Below are 22,395 nucleotides of genomic sequence, written 5' to 3'. Positions count from 1 at the left end.
GATGAAAGATGAACTTATAAAATTCTTCTCCCAAGATGGCCACCGGTCCTTTCCCAGGGATGCACCGCGGGTCTTCTCCCATGGTGCACCATGGGCTCTGTGCGTTCCATTGCCGATTCCAGCCTCCTGATTGGCTGGAATTGGCACACATGACGGGGCGGAGCTATGTGATGCCGTGTAGAAGGGGGCGGAGCCAGAACGCCGCTCGTGCCCGGACCGTCCAGAAGGGAGAAGACCCTTCTGCGCAAACGCGCCTAAAAAAGCAAAAAGACCCCGAAATTAGACGGAGCCATGGAGACGGGGACGCCAGCAACGGAGCAGGTAAGTGAATAACTTCTGTATGGCTCATATTTAATGCACAATGTATATTACAAAGTGCATTAATATGGCCATACAGAAGTGTATACCCCCACTTGCTGCCGTGAGACAACCCCTTTAATGGCTAAAGGTGCGTTCACACGTGGCATATTTTGATACTGAACCACGCCAAAATCTAGCATATTTTACACTGTGGATTTTGATGAGGTTTTTGCCACGGACCCGCAGCAGAATTCACCCTTTCAATTGACTAGTGGAAAAATCTGCAGCGATATTACTAATTTTGACTTTGCTGTGAAAATTCTGCACCAATTCCACTACAGGCATTTTCTGGGACTTAATAATGAAAAACAAATACTCACCTGCTCCAGTAGCGCCCCACTGCCATCCAGCGGTCATGTTCTGTACATTGTGCATGAGACCACTCAGCCAATCACGGCTTCAGCAGCAATGAAAGAAGGACGGCTGAAACCTGTGATTGGCTGTATGTACAGCACGTGACCACCCGCTGGCTTCCCAGGGGTTCCGAGCTGCGGGTACGGGGGGCTCCAGTGCTGGATGCCACGCCGCTGGAGCAGGTATGTATGGATGTGTTTTTTCTTTATTTTATAAATTTCTGAGCCAGTGAAAATTCCTACAAAACCCCTTTAAACGTGGCACATAATTACTGGTAACAATGTAGCGGCACAGTTTGCGACAGTATAAACTGCTTAATAAATGTGAGCCAAAGACTGAGGAATCTGTTATATAATCGATTGTCATTATGAGATTCCAAGTTTATTTTTTCAATAAATGCCCATAGCATTAAGGCCAGCTCTTGTCATCTATATCCAGGTCAGAAGCTACACCATGTATTGCTTTATGGTCTTTATTATGAGGCCCTGGGGAGTTTTCTTTGCTGGAAGAAAAAAAAAAAAATAGTTAAAAAGTTTGACATCTCACAGAACACATTACATACTGGCATTAACCTATTAAAAAGACCAAGCACTATAAATTTATGGCGCTTGGTCCTGGGCTTTAATCCCAGCCCATAGTAAAAATACAGTGTGGGTTTAAAGCCCCTCCTCTGCAATCAATCAGAAGCAGGTCAGGTTGTCGGCTCAATGAGCACTACGTACTAAAGAGTGAAAGCAGAATTGTTTCTTCCACTACATGAGCTAGCAGTCACATGACCACCAGGCTTTACCTGGCACAGCAGAGCTGCAGGGACTTAGCAGACCCTGATCAGCTCTGCCAATGACACCACAGGGGATGTTTTTTCTGTACAATGAAAAAAATGTCCAAAAAAAAAATAAAGACCATGTGAGTGTCTCCCTAGAGGTTTAATATGACGTCATGGGGGACAGTGATAGTAAAAAAAAAATAATTACAAATAAACAAAATTACAGGATAAAATAAATATACATACATAAGAAAATAACCCAAAGCCGACGCCAACCAAAACTGTTGCTGTATGCGCCCTGTAATCCCAAACCATACATATTTGATTATATATCAAAATGTCCAAAACAAAATGAGGAACCCATTCCCATTCTTTATTTTAGTGTAAATATACTAATTAAAAAAAATATATATAAATGTTTAAAAAAAATAATCTTTTTTTAGTGTTTTACCCCCAATAAAATAAAAAACTGTTAAAAAAAAGTCAGTGAAAAAGATATTTTAAAAATTAGCCCTATAGGTCACGGCAAAAAAAAAAAAAAAGAAAAAGAAAAATGCAGCAATAATAATTTTGGTCGTTGAAGGAAAAAAAAATAAAAAATAGGGCAGTAAAACAACCACATGGGTAAAATCCCTAAAAAGTGTCCGGTCCTTAAGGGGTTAAAGGGGTTGTCTCGCGCCGAAACTAGGTTTTTTTATTTTCCATAGGCCCCCCCGTTCAGCGCAGGACAACCCCAAAGGATGTGTTTAAAAAAATTTTTTTATTACTTACCCGAATCCCCGCTCTGCGACGTCTTCCTTCTTGCTTCTTCTTCCTTCACCAAGATGCCCGCCGGGATCTTCACCCACGATGCACCGCGGGTCTTCTCCCATGGTGCACCGTGGGCTCTGTGCGGTCCATTGCCGATTCCAGCCTCCTGATTGGCTGGAATCGGCACACGTGACGGGGCGGCGCTACGAGAACCAGCTCTCCGGCACGAGCGGCCCCATTCACCAGGAAGAAGACCGCACAGCGCAAGCGCGTCTAAAAAAAGCAAGAAGACATCAGAATTAGACGGCACCATGGCGACGGGGACGCTAGCAACGGAGCAGGTAAGTGAATAACTTCTGTATGGCTCATATTTAATGCACAATGTACATTACAAAGTGCATTAATATGGCCATACAGAAGTGTATAACCCCACTTGCTGCCGCGAGACAACCCCCTTAAAGGGCTCCTACAGCAATAATCACATTCCAAACAGTATTATATGGGCCACAGAATATGGCGCCATCTTACCTCGAACATTAAGGGCCCTTTTATATGTAATAATTCTTTAGCAGCGACTGATCAGCGATAAATTGTTAGATTATTGTTTCGATCTATAAATTACTGTTCGTCTGCTAAAAAAAAAAAAACGTTTTTGTAAACAAGTCTCGAAATATTTTGCTGACTAGAAAGCAGCGGCAGAAGAGCGACCAGAGGAGTGATCATCATCCAATGAATGAGTAAAACTACCCAACTATTGTACAATGTAAGGCCTCTTTCACACAGGCGACAGCGATATCACCACCAGAAAAATCACGCCTGTGTTCTGTGCGATATTGTTACTTTGTAGCGCTCTTTTGCCAGGATTTTCGGGGTGGGCTTGAAATATAAACTCTACCCAGAAAATAAATGCTAGCTGCATAAAAAAAAAAAAAAAAAAAAAAGACAAAACGCAATCCATTACCTAACAGACGCTGTCCGCTCCGTTGCACTTCTCCTCCGGCAGTTTCACTGAACTTGTTTGTAGAATTTAGCCGTTTCCTGGTCAGGGGGTTCAAAAATCCCACCTCCAGGAAGCGTTGGCTCTGATTGGCTGAGCCGCGACGCGAATACCAATCAGAGTCAGCGCTTCCTAGTAGCAGACCCGGTACTGTGCAGTATAACAAAATTGCATCCTGCAGTGCTGGCTTTTATACTGCATACAGGAGGTTATTTAGTATAGATACTAGAAACACGAAACGTGGCATGTGGTGGGTAGGGTCGCAGGTGACTATCTGGCCAATGATATATCAGTTTTTCCATCAAAATTATGCAGCCATTATCATAATTGTTAAAATATACCCACATTTTCAGGTATCTTTGTAGACTAGGCACCCGTGCGAGTACATGAGAAATAAAACGAATTTTGCCAATTATGACTTGTATCCTTTATTTCTCACCAGTTTCCCCATCTGCAGGCTCCATTTCTAATTTCCAGTCTTCCCATAGCTGGTGGATAGAGACTTGCTGCTATGATGTCTCCATACGCAGCAACACAGAGTTTAATATCTAGTTCTCCACCACCATCATAAGTAATAGCATCATAGAGGAAATTATAGAACAATACTGAGCAGTGTAGATGTGGTTTCAGTCGCTGTGAGACACAAACACCATTACCTGCAGCAGAGTTTGTGCAAGTATCCCTTCTCCTGTCTCCCTCCTCGATTCACCATGGGCATGAGGCGGCAGCAAAGTCTCTCTCACTTTCTGCAATCCTAAACCTAATGACATCTTCCACTTTTGGTATATTCTTTGGGTCAGGTCATATCCAAGTGGTACAATAAGGTCCTTTGGTTCAAATGCATCTATAGTATTATACAGAATGAATGGTTTAGGGTCTTGAGCTGCTGAGCACACAAAAAGCAGCAGAAGACCAAGATACAAGCACATGTTGAATATCTGAAACATTCTTAATTTGTATCATTGATATTTATTATACCGTATATACACTCGAGTATTAGCCAAGTCAATAAGTTTTACCACAAAAAAAAATGGTAAAACTTATTGACTCGAGAATAAGCCTGGCTATACTCCTAGCCCTGTGTCCCCGGCGCGATGGTCTCCCCGGCGGTGCGGCAAGCTGCTGCAGACTTCCCCCCACTCTCATCTCCCTGCTAATTATTCAATTCCCCGCCATCAGCGCTGTGTAAGTAAGCACTGTGATTGGATCGAGAGCCAATCACAGCCGGCGCCCGATAAAGCAATCACAGCCATTCAGTGATGTCATTTACTGAATGGCTGTGAATGATCGAGTGCCGGCTGTGATTGGGTGGCGCTCGATCCAATCACAGCTCTTACCTTTGCAGCGCTGACGGCGGCAGAATTCAAACCTGAGCAGGGAGATGACAGCAGGGAGAATTCTCAAGCAGCTTGCCGCACCGCCGGGGAGACCATCGCGCCGGGGACACAGACTCTGGCTGGGAGGTGAGTATTGCGGGGGGGGGATGTTGTTTTTCTACCTCACTCGAGTATAAGCCGAGGGGGGCTTTTTCAGCATAAAAAATGTTAACTAACTGCTAACCTGCACAAATGAAATTTTTAACATTATGGTCGGCTCCAAATGCACAGAGGTCTGAGTGGAAACCTCTGCACCAACCTCCCATGTAGTGGCCGGCGCGGCTCCCAATGATTTCAATGATAGTAGTGCCTGCAGTTACAAGCGCCGTCCACTTCACAGAGGTCAGCGCGGAGGCTTCCCCTCTGACCTGTTATTGAGGCGCTGACAGCATGCGCCCGCACAGTTGATCAGTCAGGGGCTGATGCAGCTCTGCTCTCGTATGCATTGAACCCCGTTTTTTAATACTCAAAGCATTACATCCTATCAATGCAAAGTGAACAATATTTGAGTTGCCATTTGCACCTCTGAATTAACAGCTTCCTAGGCAAAAAACAAAAAGATATGAAGATTGTTCTAAAACATTACGCTTGAAGAAAGGTTTACCTAATTCTACACCAGGGCAGCCATATAATTCCACAAGCTCTTTGGCAAATTGCTCAGGTAAACAGAGTCTGACACAAGGCTGTTCCACCACAGGGAAACCTGAGTAACTTCTTGTTACTACCGAATTCTCATGGCCATCTGAGCACTCGGAGGTCCTTGGATAGGGGTCATCTACATGAAATCCCAGTTTGCATACACTTGCATCTTTAGACCTGCAACTTGCATCTCTTCTGGTCAAATCATCTTTACATTCTTCATCAGTGACTAAATTTCTTCTCACATTATCTTCCAGTGGATTCCACTTTGCCAACATTGGATTAGTTTCGGTGAAAAGACTGGGTGCTCCATCTCCACAGTGGTTTTTCCAAGTAGGCATTTCAGTTGCCAATGAGATTCTTGGATGCTGAAATGTTGGCGCCAATTTGTAGATCTTCCTCGGACGTCCTGTGACGGTCTGCTTGGTTTCCACATGAATTTTACTATGGTCCTTGATCTGAACGCACTCTTTTTGATTTAACTCGGTCTCTCGACAATGGTCCTCAAATCTTTCGTACTTTATGTATTTTTGCTTAGACTTTCCATCCTGGTTTTCACTTACCCGAAATGTAAGTCGGTTCTTTGGGGAACTATCATTCTGAAGCTTGAAACATTTCATGTCATAGATGTGCAAAGTTTGTACTGCAAACAGTTTAATAAGGCTACAGTACAGGTCCAGGCTGGTCTTAATAAAGTCCCGAATACTAGAATGGTCTTGGTCTATAGCATGGAGACCTTTGGAATATACTTGGGGCCAGATGAAGAAAGGTCTTAAACTTTTTATGTATTTGCTCTCTCTGCTGGTAGGTGGCATGCTATACAAAGAGGAAGAAAGGAAGCACTGTCTATGGGTAACTAGATTTTCGGTTTCAGGTTTAAATGGAGTTGTAGTATTCCTTCCATTCTTCCGATTCCTTTTCTTGTGAAGTTTCTTTTTCAGCTTGTGTTTCCTTTAAAAGAGGAAGAAATAAGATTATTTTTTTTTGTTCAGAAGACTTTTGGCATACATTGGTTTTAGAATTCAAATGTCTCAACACCTACTGTGAATATATAGTGTTTTAGATCAGGAGAGGGGATGATTTCTGAAAAACGTATTCCTTAGGTTTCTTTTACATGAGCGCATATCGTCCGGCCGTGAAAATAAGTTACGTTGCGAGAGCTAAAGCAGGTGAACGGGCGCTCAAATTAAACGTTTGTGCGCCCGTTCAGACGGCATGGGTCCCGGCGCAAATGGACCGAGACTACCATGCTGTCGTTCCTTTTCCCCTCTTTCCCCATCGCAGGCTAACCTCTCTTCTCCTCCCACTCGTTCTTTGCAATGGGAGGGTGCAGGAGCTTAGCTCTGCCCACATCCTGCCCCTTGTCCACAGCAAGCAATAGGAGGAGGCGGGACGGGCCAGCGCTTACCTCCGCCCCCGCCCACTTCCAATGCAGAGAGCCAGCGGGGAGGAGATTACAGGTGAGCCTGCACGGGGGTGGGGAGGTGGAGGAGAGCAGTGGGAGGGTGTTTAGCAGCCACGCTGCTAAACTCCCTCCCACCTGCGGCCGCTGCCATGGGCTTCCATAGAAGCCCATGCAGCAGCCGACATATTACCGCCCAAAAGATAGTTCCAGGACTATCTTTTGGGCCTGATGTAAAAACGCTCGCGGCTATATTGGGCTGGCCGGGCGCTTTTACGTCTCAGGAATATGGCCGGCTGATATTCACTCGTGGGAAAAAATGGATTATACCTACCTGAGTCTCCACGACAGCACCAATTGAGATTGCCTCCTCCTGATAGGACAGGAACACACTGAGAGGTTAAAAGCTCCCCCCCTTCCCCACTTTCCTCAGTGGATTCTAACGAATTGCCGGGGTAGGCGCTCAACTTAAATTTCTTTCCTTAACCGGGGTTTTTTTTTTTTGTTGATTATAAAATTATATTATATATTATATATTTATTTGTTTTTTATATTATATTCTATAGTTTCTTTCTATCCATTTAGGGGGGGGAAGGTACGGGTGCTGTCGTGGAGACTCCTGGAAACCTGATTATCAGGTAGGTATAATCCATTTTTTCCCCCAGTCGTCTCCACGACAGCACCAATTGAGACGTACCAACTAAAGTTTATTAGGGTGGGATTGCTGCCGAGAGGACTTTGTGGCCGAAGGCCATGTCCTCGTCCTGCTGCACTTTTACCTTATAATGTTTAATGAACGTGTGGGCTTTTTTCCAGACTGCGGCCTTGCAAATTTGCTCGACCGAGGCTGAGCTATGTTCGGCCCATGAGGATGCTACTGCCCTTGTAGAATGGGCTTTAAGAGCTAAGGGGATTTCCTTCCCGAGGGCCTTATAGGACTATGATGGCCAGGCAGATCCACCTGGCTATGGAGTTTTTTGCCGCTTTCTTCCCTTTATTTGGGCCACTGAACTGGATGAACAGGTTGTCGTCCCGCCTCCAGTGGCTTGTCGCATCTATGTAGCCTAGGACTGCTCTCCTGACGTCCAGGCAGCTTAGGATTTTTTCTTCCTCGTTTTTTGGTTTGCTAAAAAATGAGGGAATTATTACGTCCTGGGACCTATGAAAATGTGATACCACCTTTGGCATGAAGGCAGGGTCCGTTTTAAATATTAATTTGGAATCCGAGATTTTTAGAAATGGGTGGCGAATGGACAGAGCCTGAAGCTCGCTAACCCTCCTTGCAGACGTGATGGCTACTAGAAAAACAGTCTTGATTGTAAGCATTTTTATCGGTAGTGCTTCGATCGGCTCGAATGGTTCCGCTGACATGGCCCTTAGAATCCAATTAAGGTTCCAGTCTGGAACAGGTTTTATGGGTCTAGGTCGTAATCTAGCTGCTGCTGTCAAGAACCTGTTGACCCATCTATTGTCCGCGAACTTTGTGTCGCATATGGCGCTAAGGGCTGCGACCTGGACCTTCAGGGTACTTGGAGAGGCCCATCTGTAGGCCCTCCTGCAAGAATTCTAAGATCAAAGGGATGCTTGGGATTGAATCACCGGAATCCCTTCCCTGTCTCCATGAGGAGAACCTTCTCCAAACCTTCTGGTAGATAAGGTGGGTCGTCTTTTTTCTGCTGGACATTAACGTTTCTACCACTTTTTGTGAGAATCCCTTCCCCCTTAGTGAGGATTCCTCAAGAGCCATGCTGTTAAGTGGAGTCTGTCTAAGCCCGGGTGGTTCAGTGGCCCGTGATAGCAGATCTGTCCAGGTCGGAAAGGTGACTGGGTCCTGGACACTCAATGTTGTCAGAAGACCGAACCAACTTCTCTTGGGCCAGAAGGGGGTTCACCAGGATGAGAGTGCATACCTGGGTTCTGAAATGTTGTAAGACCCTGGGGATCAGCGGTATCGGAGGAAACGCGTACGCTAGCCCCTTTCCCCAGTCCTGGCCTAGGGCGTCTATTGCTGTAGGATGATCTCCTGGCCGGAGGGAGAAGAATTTGCCTACTTTGGCGTTCTCCCTGGTTGCAAATAGGTCCAATTGTGGGGACCCCCACCGGTTGGTCAGGATTCTGAATGCCTCCCTGGAGAGAGACCATTCTCCTGGGTCTATCTGCCTCCTGCTGAGGAAGTCTGCTTTTTGGTTTAACGTCCCTTTTAAGTGGGTTGCCGTGATCAAAAGGATCTGGCCCTCTGCTCAGTGGAAGATTTTTTGCGAAATGTTTTGCAGGGCAGGAGACCTTGTGCCCCCCTGGTGCCGAATATGGGCGACCGTGGTGGTATTGTCCGACAGTATCTTTATATGCTGGTTCCGTAGCGAGTTTCCTAACTGCTGTAGGACCCGCCATACGGCCTGTAGCTCTCTGTAATTGGAGGATTGTTCTTTTATCCTTTGGGACCACGGGCCCTGAAAGAACTGGTTCCCCACATGTGCTCCCCATCCCCAGGTGCTTGCATCCATTGTGATGTGCGTGGCTGGGTTTTGTAGCCAATGAACCCCTTCCTGCAGGTTCGCTGGGAATGTCCACCAACGCAAGGATGTTTTCACTGTGTTTGGGATATATATTTTTGTCCCTAGCGAGGACTGCTTTTTGTCCCATGCGGATAGGACGGAGGCCTGTAGAGCTCTGGTGTGAGCCTGGGCCCATGCTACTCCGGGAATGCATGACGTTAGGCTTCCCAGGAGAGACATAGCTTCCCGAATTGTGCATGATCGTTTCTGTATGAAGGATCTGACCAGCCTTTGGATTTTTTCCTCGGGCAGGCAGGAGCATTGTGATTCTGAGTTGAGCGTTATGCCCAGAAACGTCTTCTTCCTGTCGGGGTCTAAGCTGGATTTTTCCCAGTTTATGATCCATCCTAGAGACTGGAGGAGTTCTAGCACTATCTCTAGGTGCTTTGTTAGTAGTTTCCTGGACTCTGCTATTATTAAAATATCGTCCAGGTAGGGTATTATTAGGATCGACTTTTTTCTCAGGTAGGCAGCTACCTCTGCCATAATTTTGGTAAAAATTCTGGGTGCTGAGGAGATCCTGAAAGGCAGGCATCTGAATAGGTGGTGCTCTATTCCTTTGCCCATATCCACTGCGAACCTTAGGTATCTTTGGGACCCCTCGTGGATCGGTACGTGGAAATAAGCGTCCTTCAGATCGATGGACGCCATGTAGGCCCCTCTGGGAATCAACTTTATCGTTGAAGAGATGGACTCAATTTTGAATTTCTTGTACTTGACACAGGTGTTCAAAGGCTTCAGATTCACTATCATGCGGTGTTTCCCGCAGGGTTTTCTTACTAGGAAGAGCCTGGAATAATGGCCCTGAGTTTCCTCATTTTGCGGTACGGAGGGATATTGCGTTTAGATGTTGCAGGTCCCGAACGCTTTGCCTTAGTAAGTGTAACTGTCGCCCTGAGCCTCCTGTGATGATGAATTTTCTTCTGGGGAGGGACACCAGTTCTATCCGGTATCCCTGCTGTAGGATCTTTGGGATCCATGGGCCTTCGCAAATTGCGGCCCATTGGTCCACAAAGTTCCCCAGCCTTGCCCCTACGGAGCTGGCGTAAGGGTCTCTGCTTGGGCTCCCCCTGGTGGGGATTAAAGAGGATATTTCTCCCTCTGCCCTCCTTGGGGTAACTCCAGCGGCCTGTCTTGCCCTTGCCTCGGTAGGCCTCGGGCTGTTGCCCTGGGGTTCAGAAGAAGGTCTTCCCTCTCTGCGGCTTTTCTTCCGGGAATCCCTTCTTTTTGTCGGCCGCCTTCTCCAGGATTTTGTCTAGGTCTGGTCCGAACAAAAACTGACCGTAGAACGGGAGGGCGCATAGTTTATTTTTTGAGGCCAAGTCGCCTGACCATGATTTCAGCCATAGTACTCTTCTGGCTGAATTAGATCGGGCTGTAGCTTTTGCCGAGAATTTAACCGTTTCGGCCGCGGCATCCGCTAGAAAATTTGTTGCCATGCGCAGGATAGGTAGGGAATTTAGGATCTGTTCCCTTGGCGTTATATTGTTTAAGTGTAGCTCCAGCTGTTCGAGCCATACCCCCAGGGTGCGCGCCACGCAGGTGGCTGCGATCCCTGGCCTAAGTATGCTTGCTGCTGCCTCCCATGATTTTTTTTAGGCCTTCGGCTTTGCGATCCATGGGATCTTTTAATTGTGCGGCGTCCTCAAAGGGCAGGCTCGTCCTCCTGGCTACTTTGGCCACTGGGCCGTCTACCTTGGGTATCTCTTCCCAGCTTGCGCAAACTTCCTCCTCAAATGGGTACCTTCTTTTTACCCCTCTAGCAGAGAAGGAACCTGCGTCTGGTTTCTTCCACTCCTTTTGGATAATTTTAATGATGTTTTTGTGGACAGGGAAGGTATGTTTACGCCTTTCCCCTAGTCCCCCAAATATCTCATCCTGCAGGGTGCGTGGTTCTCTGGGCTCTTCCATTTTTAATGTAGCCCTGACTGACTTAATTCTGTTAAGTCGTCCTGATGGAAAAGGTATCGTTTGTAGTCCTCATCGTCTGAGGACTCCTCGGCCGCCTGTTCCTCTTGCTCCGATCCGATAGAACTCTCGGAGTCGGAAGGCTCGTCAGGAACATACGCCTTTTTCTGGCGTTTCTCTGGCGGCACCAGCTGTGACATTAGGGCTGATCGAACCTCCTCCTTCACCAGCTTCCTAACGTCATCCAGGAATCCCCCCGATCCCTCTTTGACTAGCCTAGCTACGCTTGCCTTGCATAGAGGCCTCTGGTACGTAGCTGGCAGTCTCGTCCCGCACTCCACGCATTTTTTGGGTTTTGTTCTGGGGGGGGGAATGTCTTTTTTTATCCCCCTGACAAACAAAGAGGGGAAAGTATTTTTTGCGGGTAAGTATGCAATTTTTCCCATATACAATACATTGGATTTTGCATTTTGTATTTTTTGCCACACTGGCTACTTACGGCCGCTGAGGCTGAGATTTCAGCTATCTCTGGGGCTGGAGCACTCATTACTATACCAGTGCTGCAGACACCCTGCGACCTGTAGTGCTGGTCCACCTTCTGGCTTCTCTCAGGTTCCCTATTTTGAATTTTCGCGCTCCTGCGCTAAGCCACGCCCCCTCCGTGCAGCTCCTGATGCGAGCGTGATGACGTCACCACGCTGGGCACGTGACGCGACGCCCCGCCCCCCGCCGTCAAAGGGCTTCCTGGAGCGCCCCGCTGCCACTATACGAGGAGGAGGGGGACTGAGGCTCCCGCTTTGTACCCCCCATGGGCCGCCGCGGGAGGAACCTGGCTATAACCTGGTTATCACCCCATGTGGTGTCCCGGGAGTCGTCTGGCTGGGAAGGGAGGACAGGCTGACCCACTGCCCTCCGATCCGCCCGTGAGTAGGCTTCCGGCTGGCTTCTCCACCAGCCCCTCTCAGAGATCCTGCCTCCTGGCAGGACAGGAAGACACTGAGGAAAGTGGGGAAGGGGGGGGGGGGGAGCTTTTAACCTCTCAGTGTGTTCCTGTTCTATCAGGAGGAGGCAATCTCAATTGGTGCTGTCGTGGAGACGACTGGGGGAAAGAAGACTTACAGTCCTTTTACACAGGCCGAACTTTTAGCTTGATGTAACAAGCACATGTCGAACAGCGCTCTTTTTTTGGGCGAGTTGGCCCGGCTATTTTAGGCTGTTGTACTGCTGAACAGAAATCATTTTTATACTCGCATAAACAAGCCGAATCAGCTGACAATTAAGCATTTGCTTGTTTGGCGGCTGATGGTTAGCCCTTTTACATGGCCTGATTATCAGGTAAACAAGCATTCAGAGGGACATTCAAGCCCAATTATTGACCCATGTAAAAAGGGGCCATTAAACCTTCTGTAAGGATTACCAAAAGTAGTTAAACAGAACATTAACTCCCCTGATGTACACTGCTTCTGGGAATGACAGAGAACTTACATAAATACCTCAACTATTTCTGGTCAAATTTAGGTTTCTTGATTCTGTTCTATTAGCCATCACTGTCATAAGGGAGGGCATTCAAATTACAGCCCATATCAGTGAGAGGGTGGCACTTAAGAGTCATAACTTGAAGCTCTTCAACCCCAATGCAAAATCTGTAAACCTATCATTTATTCTTCTGGGGTCTTATATGGCAGATGAGCTTTTGGTAACCCTCTTAGGCACCAGGGTTTCTTTGTGACTACTATCTCTGCACTCCCTATAGTTGCACCTCTGATGAGCTGTAAATATTGATTTTAAGAAAGGCGTTGACTAACAGGACCAAGCAAGCACGGTTGAGAATTTAAAGTGAGCCTGCACAGAGGCAATGAATGCTGCGGAAAAATCACTAGCATTTACAGTTCGAAGTATGACAATATTTATAAAATACTCTCCAAATGCAGCCAAAAAAAAATAAAAAATTTATGCTGTGATTTTTGACAGCGGATTTGAACCTTTGTAATGCAAATGTTGAACCCTCTCTGCAAAAGTCACACCATTTAGGTAGGGATTTGCCCACTGAAAGAGCCCCATGTGGCACAGAGTTTTAAGGCAGCAGGAATGCAGTCCCAAGCTCTCGCTAATGAAGGGTGCGGGTTCAATCCCCGCGTGGTTCAGTTAACCAGCTCAAGGTTGACTCAGCCTTCCACCCTTTAGAGGTCAGTTAAAGGAGTACCCGGCTTGCTGGGTAAAAGATGACTGGAGAAGGCAATTACAAACCACCCCGCAAAAACAGTCTGCCAAGAAAACGTCAGTTATGACTCGGTGCTTGCACAAGGGGACTTTACCTTGCCCACTGAGAATTATCTACTGCAGAATAGGCCATGTGAAGGCACCATAAGTGTTTAAAGCACCCCAAGTGTTTCTCAACTTATCCCTTAAAGACTTATCAACTTAAAGACTTATCCACAAGCTATGTCCAATCACTGGGAGTCTAATTAACAGAACCCCCAACAAGCCCGATATTTGTGCATCCCAAACTCGCCGAAAACATGTATTATAATATTATTGGGAATTGTCATGTATGCACCAATTTAGAGATTGTTGTTTCTTTAAAATTTCATATACCAATTCTGTGATGCCAATTCTGCAGTGCCTCCGATATGTCGGTTCCATGTCCCATGTTCAGGATGGATTTTCCCACAATGCATTGGTAGTGTTAGACTACTAATGCACTATGCATGCTGTCTGATTATCCAGAGTTGCTCATGTTATCAGTACTAGCCAAATCAGTGAGCAGTGCAGTGTTGATTATGTAATTAAAAGATTGCTGCGGCCACTTTAGATGACTGAAAAAAGGGTCCAGAACTGGCATATCAGAAGGGCAAAATAAAAAAAATAAAAATAACTGAAGGTAATATATCCCTGCCCCCTCCAGAACCTAGACATAATTTTGTCACAAAACCATAGAATCTCTGGTGTTTTGTGTAGTATACTATAAATAGTAAAACGATTACCACAGGAAGTGTTGGCCCTTTAACAAATAATATAGGAAAAAATGTAGAGGATGATGAGGAGAAAGCAAATCTATTTAATATAGTTTTTTTTCTCCAGTGTATTCACAGATAAAAATGAAATGTCAGATGAGATGCAGAGTGAAAGTAAAGTCTCCACTAACTGTTACCAGTCTAACCCAGGAAGAAGTGCAGAGCTGACAAATCATGGGATTCAAGTTTTATATTTAAGGACTCTATAGTGACAGAGTCTGTTCCAGTGGATTGGCGCACCGCCAATGTGGTGCAGGGGTCAAAAAATGAACCTGGAATATAGACCAGTAAGTTTTACTTCCATTGTGGGTAAAATGTTTGAAGAGTTTGTACATGATACTATCCTGGAGTACCTCAAGGAAAATAGTTGTACAACTCCGTATCAGTATGGGTTTATGAGGGGTCGCTCCTGTCAAACCAAACTGATCAGTTTCTATGAAGTACGTTCTAGAATGTATCGGGGAGAGACACTAGATCTTGTGTATCTGGACTTTTCCAAAGCATTTTATACTGTGCCACATAAAAGGTTGGTAGATAAAATGAGAATGCTTGGTTTGGGTGAGAATGTCTGTAAGTAACTGGCACAGTGATAGGAAGCAGGGGGTGGTTATAAATGGTGCATACTCTGATTGGGTCACTGTTACTAGTGGGGTACCACAGGGGGCAGTACTGGGCCCTATTATTTTTAATATATTAATGACCTGGTAGAAGGATTGTGAAGTAAAATATCAATATTTGCAGATGATACAAAATTATGTAAAGTAATTAATACAAGAGGAGGACGCAAGGCGGTTGCAAGAGGATCTGAATAAATTGAGGGAGTGGGCAGAAAAGTAGCAAATGAGGTTTAACACTGGTAAATGTACGGTTCTGCACATGGGCAAAGGAAATACATGTCACCATTACATACTAAATGGGAAACACCGACATGGAAAAGGACTTGGGGATTTTAGTTAACTGTAAACTAACTGGAGCAACCAGTGTCGGGCAGCTGCTGCCAAGGCAAATAGGGTCATGGAGTGCATCAAAAGAGGTCTAGGGGCACATGACGAGAACATTGTTCTTCCTCTTTACAAGTCACTGGTTAGATGACACGTGGAATATTGTGGACAGTTTTGGGCATTGGTACTCAAGAGGGGCATATTTGAGCTTGAATGGGTTCAAAACTAAAGAAATAAATGGAATGGGCAGACTACAATACCCAGAGGGGTAACAAAAATAGGCTTAGTTTAGAGAAAAAACAAAAAACCCACATAATCTGTAATTCTCCTGGACCAAAGGAGTCATAAAAGCATCTTGTTCAGTGGTTTGGTTATAACACCGTTCTTAGCAGAAAGTCTCTGTTGTCAAGCTTCCATTGATTACAATAGGAAATATAAATTAGGGAGAGCGCCATAGCCATAAAGAAAAAGATGTAACAATCAACAGGGATTTTACTCACCAGGTGCCAGGCGAAACAACAAAAAATATTTGAGGTCAATACGCAACACAAGCTAATAGAAAAAATAATAAGAAAAAATTGGGATCTATTAAAACAGGATCCTTTTTTGTCTAACGAAATCCCTGCAGTACCTAAGATTATTTATCGAAGGAATAAGACCCTTCAAAATATCTTAGCACCGTCAGACCCGTTGAAAAAAATTGCGATCAATCAAAGAAAACTACAAGGTAACTCGAGTGAAAAAAATATAGGGGTTTTTAGATGTCAAAAAAACCGTTGCAAGTGTTGTTTTTCTATCTCGGACGGAAGACGAGAAATTTTTAAAGAACGGGAGGGTAAATCGGTATTTTTTAAACAATATCTAAACTGTGAGTCCGCATGGGTAATTTATCTTTTGGAGTGCCCATGCGGACTTAAATATATTGGTCGTACTAAGAGAGCCCTGAGAACAAGAATCAACCAACATCGTTTTAATATCACATCGGGTTTTACAAAACACAGTGTATCAAGACATTTTAAAGAAACACACAATCAGGATCCGACTAAACTAATTGTTACGCCACTCGAAACTATCCCCACCAGATCATTTTCCCAACTACGCCAGCGTGAAATGTTCTGGATATTCCGGCTAGATTCTTTACATCCCAAAGGCTTGAATGAAACGTTAGAAAAAATCGTTTAATATTTTATTAAATATTTTACCGTTTTTTTATAAAAAAAATTGTTTTCTTCGAATGGATTTACTCTATAATTATTTTCCTTTGGGTATGTTTTATTTAGCAGTGATAGTAGATGAATTTTTAAGATATGTACAGAAATAATTTAATATTGTATATTATACATTATATCTAATGTCATAATTTTATATGGCTTTTATTGTTTAAGTCATTATAGTGTATCTATATATGGTTATTTCTAACTATAAGAACTTATTCAAGGTGTGTTTTGGGTAAAACATACGCTTGGTTATTTTGTAATTATATCTTCAGTCTTCTGCATAACCATTTTTATCCTTTAGACTATTATAATGCATGTCCATGTGTACGTATTCTACGATATGAATAAGGTTGAGTGGTGCCACGGGTGAAAGATAGTCCGGCTAGTAACTACTTATGCTGGACATCGGTATTGTTTCAAGCATACAAAAAAAAAACTTCTGTTTTGTGATCCATGAAGGGCGCTTTAAAACCGAGCGTCTGTTATCTCATTGAGTAATTCCCAACACTCCTAATCACGGAGTTAACTGACAGGAGGGGCGTGACGAGCCTCTGCGAACCACGCCCCCTATGCGCCAGTGATGACGGCGCTACGTAGCGTTCCACCAGGAGTGGAACGCGTGTTGCCCCGGGGAATCTGGGGAATCACTCAGATGACGTGACAGGGCTTCAGGGAACCCCGCCCCCTATACACACGCGCTCGATCGGCGTTCGGCATGGCGTGGGAATACAGCCAGACGTTCCTTATCGGGACATTAGATTAAGGTATGTTATTTATGTATTTATATGTGTGATGTAATGATATTATCCTCAGCTTGACAAAGGCATCAGTTGATGCTGAAACGCGTTGCTTTTATTTTTTATTGCTTGTATATGTGATTTTAGGGATTAAAAATCAGCTTGCTTTGAACATAGGTTTTTAGAGGCTTATTCCCATTTTATGCAAAGGGTTTATGGTGTAGCGCAGCTGAGAAGGCTTTTTCTGTCAGTATTTTATTGATTACAATAGGAGCAGCTCAGCGAGGCTCATTGCTAGTACACAGGGCTGCTGGAGCTATTCTGTCAGGTGCCGAGCGTGCACCACCGGTATGTGCTGCTCGACGATTCTACTAATGAGTTATTTAACCCACAAATCTTAGTTGCATTAACCGAAATGGTCGAAGGTGGTAAACACAATTTTTAATTTCTAACATTAGATATGTTAGCTTGTACAGCCTTTGACTGTTTCCCTGCCACTCTCCATTGTGTTGGCGGTCACACGACCTCAACAGTGCTCTGCAGTATGCTGCCCAGCTCTGTGCGTTCTCATCTTAGCAGTGTGCCGAGTCCCATCACCTACAGTGTCGTACATAATTCTAAGGCCTCCAGCACACTAGTGTAATTCGGTCTGTGTTAATTTATGGACTGGTGTCTGATGCAATGTGCACGTAAACCTCGCTGTTGCAGCCTAATAAATAAAATTGACTATTACAGCTATTGCTCCCTTAAGGTACCTTTTACACAAGGCAATTATCGTCCCAAATAACCACTTGAAGCAACTGTTTTCAGCAATAGCTGTACCGTGTACACACAGCTACCGGCAGGACATGGAGTGAGAAATCCTTCAGCAATAGTTTTGTTTCAGTTCACTGGAACAAAGCGACTTTTTGCTCAGTGTAAACAGGAGTCCTTCGAAAGTCGAATACAGTGGGAGGGAGAGAAAAATGGCTCAAGACGCACCGGCTCCAAAAAAAGGTGATGATGGTAAGATATAAAGATTTTATTATATGAGGAGTATGCAAATGCTCGATGTGAATGGAGGCAGCGCTGGAAAAGATCTCCGGCATGCTGCCCCTCCATTCACTGAATGAGTATTGCTCCTGTGTGAAAGCTGGGAAGATTATCAGGTGCTTCTGCATCTGACAGCTGCCCATGTAAAGGCACCATTATACTTAATGTTTATGCATATACAGCATGTGCAATAGATCTGGCACGCTGAGCAGAGCGCAGGGAAACTGCACTTGCTAGCAAAGCATGTTCACGACAGAAGAGAAGCCACTCACTGGCAAAATGCACAGTTGGCATCCATACATGCAAGACTATGGGTAAAAGGCGTTATGATCCAAGGGCAACAAAACCACAAAATAGGACTGTGACGAGAGAAGGTGTGTGGATGTATAAGAAAAACCTCTGTGGTTTGAGTTAATTACTTCCTAAACTTATAGGGAATGCAAATTTGCATTTCGGAATTCATTTAGCCATTTTGATTATGCTTGTGAGTAAAATCCTTCAAATCTTATGTTCACTGTAGGCTGTGATTATTAATGTAGATCTGGAGGTACATTAAGCTTTGGGCGTTTTCAGATCAGCATCAGAGGCTCCGTTTGAAGTCTCTGGCACAAAATGACAACATTCTGCGCTATTTCGTCAGGGAAGCATGTCAGAAGCCCAACAGACACCGTTCGGGTCAATGGAATACAATGACGCAGTTTGGGTCCGGCAAGTGCCATTTTCGATGAATGAGGTAAATTATACCCTAGATGTGAATTTTTTTTTAGCCTTACTTTAAAGCTGTCGCCATACCCTCATACTGATGAAATGCATGTTAATAACCAGTAGCAAGAAATAACACCATACTTCAGTACAACTATTGAGCACATGCAAATAAATTGACCACTTTTACATTCACAGAACACAAACTACAATCAAAAACTAAACACTAAGACCATTAAAGCGTAAAGAAAGATCCAGTAGCACTTACCTCAGGGTTTCATGAGCAATCCTTAAAAAAGTCAAACCCTTCAGGAGGAATATTAAACATTTCATAAAGTAATATCAAATTACAGAATAATCCAAAGTGTTCAATACAGAAAAAGATTAGAAAAACCTAAATGAACACTAAGCATGTAATAAGGGCGGCCAATATAGAAAAACAATGTTAACGGCTCCTGCACACAGGCAGATTCGATTTGCGGAATCTGGGGCCGGCGGCTGCCCCCGGATTCCGCAGCAAATACTGCCCATAGCTTCCTACGGAGAATCGCTGCTTCCTCCACACAAGCGGAAATTTCAGCTTGCGACAGAAAAATTGCAGCATGCTCCATTCTGTGCGGTTTTCTGCCTGGACAGCTTCCATTAAAGTCAACGGAAGCCGTCCATTCTGCAGCCCTCATCATCTAGCGACGGCACGGTATAATCTGTACTGCACATGCACTCCGGCCGGCGCTTCCACAGTATAGATAGAGAAGAATCCGGACAGGTAAGTTGGGTCACCGGCTGGGCACAGGGTCAGATTCCGCATGCCAGATCCAACCCGGTTGTGTGCAGGAGGCCCTAAAAGGTGTCCAGCATGTGTCCAAAAGTAATGATACTGTCACAAGCACAGGTCTTGTCAGGCCTTTCGGTGCAGTTTTTCGAAGCCAAAATGTATTCCTTCAATTAAGGCCGCACAGCCGGGGAAAGAGGAGGAGCACTAAAAACTCTCCGCGATGAGCCTATCTAATAGATAGACTCACCGCGGCAAATCGCAGCAGGTCGTGATTTTAATCATGCGAGCGGAGAATCGCTACGATTCTCTGCTGGTGGGCGTTGGGCTGCGCTTTCTCCTATGGAAAGAGTGTCCTGCGAACTCCACGTGCGGTTTATCACCGTGGATCTCACAATGACAACTCGCCCCTGGACAGGCAGCCTAATGGTGTTTTCTGGGAGTTTAAGAAGAAATTATAGAGAAATGTAATAAAACAGTCAATCATTATTTTGTAAGTAAGACATCGTTGTGGCCAAAGTTTTTTAGACCGACATGAATTTTGCTTTTCAGTTTGCTGCGTTAGAAACCTCTGACTAAAAGGTCTAAAATACTATGTTATACTAAAGTTCCATTGTAAGCATTTCATAATTTTTTAAAAACTTTTAAATTTGACAAATACATGAGGTTTAGGCAAAGGCTTAATATTTATAGTGTTAATGTGAACCTTTTTCTTTACCCAAGACTTCTGCAATTGACCCTAGCAAGCTTCATATCAGCTTCTGGGCCAAACCTGGACTGCTGGCAACCCATTCTTACCTAATCAGTGCTTGGAGTTCATCACAATTTCTGTGTTTGTCTACTTGCTTTTTGAGGACTGACCACGGGTTCTCAATGGGATTGAGAGCTGGGGAGCTTCCTGGCCATGGACACAAAATGTCAATGTTTTGTTCACCAAGCCACTTAGTTATCCCTTTTGCCTTGTGACATGGTGCTCAATCATGCTGGAAGCAGCATTGTTCATCACCAAATTGATAGTTGAGAGAAGTTGGACTTAGGAGGATGTTTAGATAACAATTCTTCATTCATGGCAGCGTTCTTAGGCAAAATTGTGAGTGAGACCACGACCTTGGATAAAAAGCCACCCAACACATGGTGGTCTCAGGATGCTTTACTGTTTACAGCCAGCACTCGATGAATGGCTGAGATTGGTTTAATCACAGCCCTTCATCAAGTGCTGGCTGTGATTGGCTTAGCTTCAGCCAATCACAGCCAGCGCTTTCAGAAGGCGGGGATTTTCCAATCCCTGGCCAGAACAAAAGATCAGTGCCGGGACCCGGGGAGAAGATGCGGCCAGGCTGATAGCACGTTTAAGGTGATGTAGGTGTTTGTTTCTTTTTTTTCTCTTCTTCAGCTTATTTTTGGGGTAGGGCTTATATTTAAAGCCACCCTTAAAATCCTTGCATGTGATGCTACAAAAACACGGAATTGCCGTGAGAAGACACACACGACTCGTGAGGACCAGCGATGCAGTGTCATCCGCGTGAACGAGGCCTCATGAATAAGGGTGAACATTGCCAAGAGTCCTCTGTCATGGTGCTACAAGTGCAAAATATTGTGTTCGCCCGCAGCCCATACACAAATGCCAACAAAATAGCATGGACTCCACAAGACCTCTGAAGTCATTTTAAGATTTTTGGCACCAAGTTGTTAGAATCAGATCCTTTAAGTTCTGCAATTTGAAAGTAAGGGGCATCCGTGGATTGTATATGTTCCAGCACATCCCACAGATGTTCAATCGGATTGGGGAATCTTAAGGCCAATGCAATACCTTGATCTTTTTGCTTTTTTTTTTTTTTTTAAACAGTTATTGCCATTATGAATGCTGCTACCATGAAGGGTTGTATGTGGTCTATACAATGTTTAAGTAGGGTATATGTGTCATTCACATGAATGCCAGTGCACAAGGTTACCCAGAGCATCACACGGCCTCCACCAGCTTTTCTTCTTCTCAATGCATCCTGTTGCCATTTCTGCTCCAGGTAAGTGAAACACATGCACCCGGCCGTCAGCATGTCTATAAAAAAACATGGTTCAGATTTGATGCTCACATGGCCACTGTAGGCACCTTCAGTGGTGAACAGATGTTTTGCAGAAGAACTGACTTAGTCATCTAGCCATCACAGTCTGACCACCGTCAGGGTTTCTCACATCCTTGAATTTGCCAATTTTCCTGCCTTCAACACAAGTTCATTTGCTGCTTAATATATCTTACCCTTTGAGAGGTGCCATTGTCAAGAGATAATCAAGGTTATTCACTTCATCGGTCAGCAGTTTCAATGTTTTTCTAACGCAATCCTATGGCAGCTTCCACGGATGGAAATTCTGCGGGAAATCCCGCCGCGGAATTTCTGCCCGTGTGCAGGGGGGGGGGGGGGGGGGGCTAGGTCTCAGAGAGACCCTTTCAATATTAAAAAAATTAGAAGATTAATAAAATATTAGAAAATTAACATACAATCTGCACTTAGTAATTTTACTGCAATTCTAAAATGCATTTCTTTCAAAATAAAAAAACAAACAAAAAAAAACCCTTACATTTTCTCATGAAAGTTTTCCTTTTCTCTTTGGTTGAAGACTATTTCACTCCTTTGCAGCATAAATTTCTGCTCTAAGCTACTATGTGAAAGCTGCTCTTCATGGAGACAGGAAGCTGGAACCATTGTCAACTATTTTAAGGCCCAGTGCACACGGCCTTGACGGGCTCTGCAAGCGGATTTCCGCAGCGGAGTCAGTCACGGCGCCCCCCCCAAAGACCCCCTACTTACCCCCGGATCCGCCGGCCGCGTCACATGGCGTGCAGGCAGTTAGACGGGGGAAGCGTTTTCACGCTATCT

The 22,395-nt window shown here is 44.7% G+C and overlaps 1 protein-coding gene across 1 annotated transcript; it reads right to left on the bottom strand.

The window, feature by feature from the left end:
• Positions 1 to 1,057: 1,057 nt before the first annotated feature.
• On the bottom strand, positions 1,058 to 22,221 carry LOC136605706 (uncharacterized). Its single transcript, XM_066588980.1, has 4 exons — positions 22,097 to 22,221; positions 5,208 to 6,193; positions 3,884 to 4,071; positions 1,058 to 1,216 (listed from the first exon to the last, which is right to left on the bottom strand). The coding sequence occupies exons 1-4, from the start codon at positions 22,219 to 22,221 to the stop codon at positions 1,190 to 1,192; spliced, it is 1,326 nt and encodes a 441-aa protein (XP_066445077.1). The 3' UTR covers positions 1,058 to 1,189.
• Positions 22,222 to 22,395: the final 174 nt, after the last annotated feature.

The sequence above is a fragment of the Eleutherodactylus coqui genome, chromosome 1 (assembly GCF_035609145.1).
Source record: "Eleutherodactylus coqui strain aEleCoq1 chromosome 1, aEleCoq1.hap1, whole genome shotgun sequence".
Taxonomy (NCBI): Eukaryota; Metazoa; Chordata; class Amphibia; order Anura; family Eleutherodactylidae; genus Eleutherodactylus; species Eleutherodactylus coqui.
Note: the sequence above shows the minus strand (reverse complement) of the source record. Positions and strands in the feature narration are given on the sequence as shown.